At 41.7% G+C, this 5,163-nt stretch overlaps 1 protein-coding gene across 1 annotated transcript in view; it reads left to right on the plus strand.

Moving 5' to 3' along the window:
* fbxw4 (F-box and WD repeat domain containing 4) overlaps positions 1-934 on the plus strand; it is a 69,173-nt gene extending 68,239 nt beyond the window's left edge. The window contains exons 6-7 of the mRNA XM_015393852.1: positions 293-434; positions 509-934. Of these exons, the coding sequence (XP_015249338.1) occupies positions 293-434; positions 509-643 (277 nt within the window). The 3' untranslated portion in view covers positions 644-934. The remainder of the gene's footprint in view (positions 1-292; positions 435-508) is intronic.
* The last annotated feature ends 4,229 nt before the right edge of the window (positions 935-5,163 follow it).

Consider the following 5,163-nt stretch of genomic DNA (forward strand, 5'->3'; position numbering starts at 1 on the left):
GCTCTGGAGAGCAGAGTTCGCTGCTTTTAGATGTTGTCTCCAAGGTATCCAATAGCAGAAAAAAAGTCACTAGATTTGGTGCTAGGTGTTTTTTTGAAATAAAAGTGCTAGAGGGGTCTGAAAAGTCACTAAATATAGCGACAAAAGCGCTAAGTTGGCAACACTGCTCTTTGCATTGTTTGAAAAGAAGGGGGTGGGGGGGTCTGAGACACATGTAATATTATAAGGGTTCTGATGGCATTTTAGGGAAAGGATTTATCACTGGAATCAAATCTCTGCTTTCCTCCAACAGGAAGTGCGTGATGGAGTGGGAGGAGCCTCATGACAGCGCTCTCTACTGCATCCAGACCGACGGGAATAACATGATCGCCAGCGGCTCTTCGTACTACGGTGTGGTCCGGATTTGGGACAAGCGACAGGCTAGATGCTTGCAGGTAGGTCTTCCTTTCTCAGAGTGGGATGGAAAACTTCCCCCTTCAGAGGAATTTAACAGAAACATTGTTTTCAGTTCTTCCAGCTAAGCTCAGACTCTGTGAGCAGCCCAGTTTACTGCCTGAGGTTCAGCAGCTCCCACCTGTACGCCGCTCTGGCCACCGCCCTGCACTGCTTGGACTTCAGACAGAACCCGGCTCACATCACATGACCCACACAGAGACATTCAACCAATAAAGAGATATATTTCCTACATGGTGACGCCTCTGGTCCTCATGTTTCCTGCAAACTCTGGAATACACCTCTGGAATTAAACTTTCCTCATGTAGGTTTGGCTTCAGAGTTTAAAGGTATCGTGGAAGATTTTCTCCAAATTGTGAAAATTTAATTTTAAAACAAATGCGTGTGCGAGAGCGTGCAGGAGCCCATTTCTCCTCGTGCACGCTCTATTTAAAAGTTCTGTTCTCATAGCTCATACCAGCTAACTGTGTCTGAACGTCAACCCTAACCCCTAAATCCCTCCATCACTATATAGAGCGGGGACTATATAGTTGATTTTATAGTGAACTACCGTAAGTTAACTGTTCAGACAGATGATCACTACTTTTTGCACCATTGGTCACATAACTCCTCCCCCTCTGCGCAAGGCCTGCACCATGATTGTTATTAGTCGCCGCTGTCAGGTGGCAACAGTAAATCCCATAATGCTTTGCGAGGAGAGTCTCCGTCACTGTTGGGTTGAACTTTTTGAGGACCCAAATGCAGAGGTGAGTTTTGTAGATTTAATGAAGCAACTGAGCCAGAAATTCAAAAATCCAAAATAACGAATACAGAAAAAAACAGAATCTAGGAGACATCAGGGAAAACATACATGAGGAGCCAGGAAAAGATGAGGAGCCAGCACTGAGGAACTGCACCGGGAGAGTATATATAGGAGACAGAACCAAGACTGGACTAATGAGCTGACAAGGAACAGGTGTGGATGGAAGCATTGAGAAGAAAGCCAAGGGGAAAGGAAACAAACACAAGGGGGCAACAGAGAGCAGCCCAAGAAGAAAACACTGCTAAAAAACAACTGCAAATACAAAAAAAAAATAAACTTAAACAAAAGGCAGAACCCTGACAGCGCAAGAATTCGGGGATATACCCGAGGCCTTCCTTTTTTTCTCACGCACTTCGTAAACACTTTTTCTCTTACGACCCTCGGCCATTTTCAAAGAACTGCTGTAAGAAAGGTGAGCTTCAATGACCGTCTGAAACCGTAGCTCACCACAGATATACGCCTGAAAGTGAGCATGCGCAGAAAAGATTGCTAACGGCGTGAGAATGTAGGACTGCCTTACGTAAACATATCACCAGAATGATTGACAGTTAGGAGAACCACTTATTTAGATGATCCACCTGGAAATAAAAGATCATGCTCTATACCTTTAAATAGTTTTGCTTTAGCATAAATGGCTCTAATCTGGATCTGGACCAGAACAGGAACCTGATAGCAGAGCGTAGAACTGTTCACCTAAAGACGGTGACGCTCCTCTTCTTATCAGGGGTTTCATTTTCCTACCTTTGTGTCGCTTTTTGCTTCTTTTCTAATTATGAAAAAAAAATATTGTATGGAGCAAAATCTGTGCTTTTCCTAGAAAATATTTAAAAGTCGGTTTGGAACAGGACACAAAAAGACATGAAACTGAAAAATGTTTTTTTAAACTTTAACAGTGAAAAAAAATTGAAACCGAAAAGAGAAAATTAGATTAATTTTTTAAACTGAACTAGAAAAAACATCAGAAACACAAAAACTAAATAATTTTTATACAGAAGGTAAAAAAAAACATTTACCGGTAGTAGTGAAAAGAAATGATTATTGTTAAAAAAAATTATAATTTCAAAATTTAAAAGCAGATTGAAAAACACATTAAAGACTTGTATTTTTGTATTTTAAAAACAACTAAAAAAAAAAGGAACTTAATCAATTTTTTTTTTTTTTTACTTTAAAATTTTGGGCAGAGCTTAGATCTTGAAGCTTTCTCTCTCTGGTTCTTTTCCTGAGCAATGATCATTTGTGACAAACTCTTTAAATAACACTTCATAATGTTTACGTATTAGATAATTGCAGAAGAGGACTAGGGCCACTGAAGAATTAGAAAAGTTAAAGGATTTTTTAATATTTCAGTTTAATATAGGGAAAAAAGTCAGAATTCAGACTTTTTTTCTCAGAATTCTGACTGAATTCTGACAGCTAACACACATGTTAAGATCAAGCAGTAGCCTTGTCTAGAAACTAACTAGTTCTCTTGTTTTAATCACCTTCTGCTCTTCTATTAATGAAATAGCATCACTACGACCCCTTAGGCACGCAAAAACTAATAATTCTGTAATTGTTCACCAAAGTGTTACTGGCCCTCCCAAACAACTCACATCTTTGTCAGTGAAGCTGAGTGCTCCACATCTCTTCCTTCATGGTGCCCATCTACATTAAGATCCAAAATTCTGAGAATAAAGTCAGAAGTTTGAGATTAAACACAGGATTTTGAGAAAAAAGTCAGAATTCTGAACTTCTTCCCATATTAAACTGAAATAAAATTCAAAAATCAGTTAACATATTTATTTTTTCAGTGGCCCTAATCCTCGTCCGTAAATAACCAGGAGACAGGACAACAGATTCTGATAGAAATTATAATCTTACTCAGTTCAGAGAAGTTGCTTAGAGTTACAGAAGGCAGCTGCTTACCAACCGGGCTCACATCTCATGAAGTGGCACGAATCACAATTAGGGAAGCATTTTACACAGCTCCAGTCTGGCGCATTATCACATCATGACACATGACTGTGTCACAAGGTTCTCCACCATTCACATGGTGAAGTGGGCCTTATCGGAGACAACAACGACCTGGACTACAGAGAGGAGGTGGAGCAGCTGGTGGACTGGAGGAAAGATAACAGCCTGATCCTGAACGTGGAGAAGAAGGAGATCATCTTGGACTTCAGGAAGAACCGGCCTAACCACGCTCCACTGCTCATCAACAGCTCAGCTGTAGAGGTGGTCAGCAGAACCAGATTCCTGGGGGTGCATCACAGACACCCTCACCTGGAATGTAAACACCACCTCACTGGTCAAAAGGGCACAGAAGCGCTTGTACTTCCTGTGGAGGATGAGGAGAGCCCACCTGCCCCACCCATCCTGACCACCTTCTACAGCAGCACCATAGAGAGCGTTCTGACCAGCTGTCTCACTGTGTGGTGTGGAGGCTGCAGCGCCTCAGACTGGAAGAAGGTGAGAAGAGTGGTGAGAACAGCAGAGAGGATCATGGGGGCTCCTCTTCCCTCCATTAAAGACATTTCATCCCAGCGCTGCGTGTGCTAACCCCGTAACACCATCAATGACCCCTCACCCCCCCACCATGGACTGTTCTCCCTGCTGCCCTCTGGGAAGAGGCTTTGCAGAATCCGATTCAGCTCCAGCAGATTCTCCAACAGCTTCTTCCCCACCGCCATCAGACTTCTGAACTGTTAAATAAAATAAAAATAAAAAAGCTAAATGTTGGAAAAACTGTAAATCATATTTCAGTCCTATGTTTACATTTGATCACTGCTGCACTTTGAAAAATGGAAACGTCTTGAGAGCTGTACTGAACGAAATGTAGTTTTGTATAAATCCTGTGTGTACAAAATGACAATAAAGTCTGCCAAAGTCTATACACGTTTGCAGATGAGATGTCAGTGGCTCCAGCCTTATCAAAATATATATAGTGTGATGATAAAAGCATAGAGAACTCACTGTTATCCACTCTATGTATACTATCATTTTATTCCCAAATCTCTGTTATTTACAAATTGATCTGTGTATTCTGACAAAAGAACTGTCCTAATTAGAAAAACTGTTTGGGAAGACATTAGATCTGACAGTAACAGGCAGGTTATGTTAGAGTTTTTACAGTCTCACATATCATCAATAAAATAATCCTAACAGTTTCACTTCAGTTTATTTCTACAGCTCCAATTCAAATTATGTGATCTCAGGTCACTTTACAGAGACAATACAACCAGATCATCCAGTCAGATTGATTCAACTCATTGACTCTTCAGCAATCCCTCACACTAAGCATGCTTGTAGCGACAGTGGAGAGGAAAAACTTCCTTTTAACAGGAAGAAACCTGCAGCAGAACCAGGCTCAGTTTGAGCGGCCATCTGCTGAGGCCGACTGGGGTTCAAGGAGACAGAAGCAGAGATAGAAAAGGAACATAGAACCCCTGATCTATGAACACTTTGTTACAAAAGCTAACGGTAAACTAGCTCCACAGGTGATTCTGTCTGGGAAGTTTATAAGCTCTGAATATGTTTTCTGTCAAAGGGACGAGAGAGCAAAAATGTAGTTATCTGATTGGCTAAGGCGCCACATCAAGCTGCAAAAGTTCAGATCTCACAACTCTGGCGTCCGACGCTTTGGACTCAGCTGATGCAAATCAGACGTTTGAACCGCGCCATGCCCACCATGCCTAATGAATCACCAACATTGTGCCTGTTTTCAGACAATAATGATTCTTCATTGGCATGCCACGCCACCAGGCCAAAAGTAGAGCTGTTGGACCATGATTCCATGTTAGGAAACACTTCAAATTCAGTATCTGCAACACCCTGAGCGCTAACATCGACATGAGCCCACCCTGCTGACATGGACCAATCAGCATGGATATCTGGGAGATATACAGGAAAGCATTGTTGAACATTTGAGG

This window comes from Cyprinodon variegatus, unplaced genomic scaffold, assembly GCF_000732505.1.
Source record: "Cyprinodon variegatus isolate N-32 unplaced genomic scaffold, C_variegatus-1.0 Scaffold660, whole genome shotgun sequence".
NCBI lineage: Eukaryota > Metazoa > Chordata > Actinopteri > Cyprinodontiformes > Cyprinodontidae > Cyprinodon > Cyprinodon variegatus.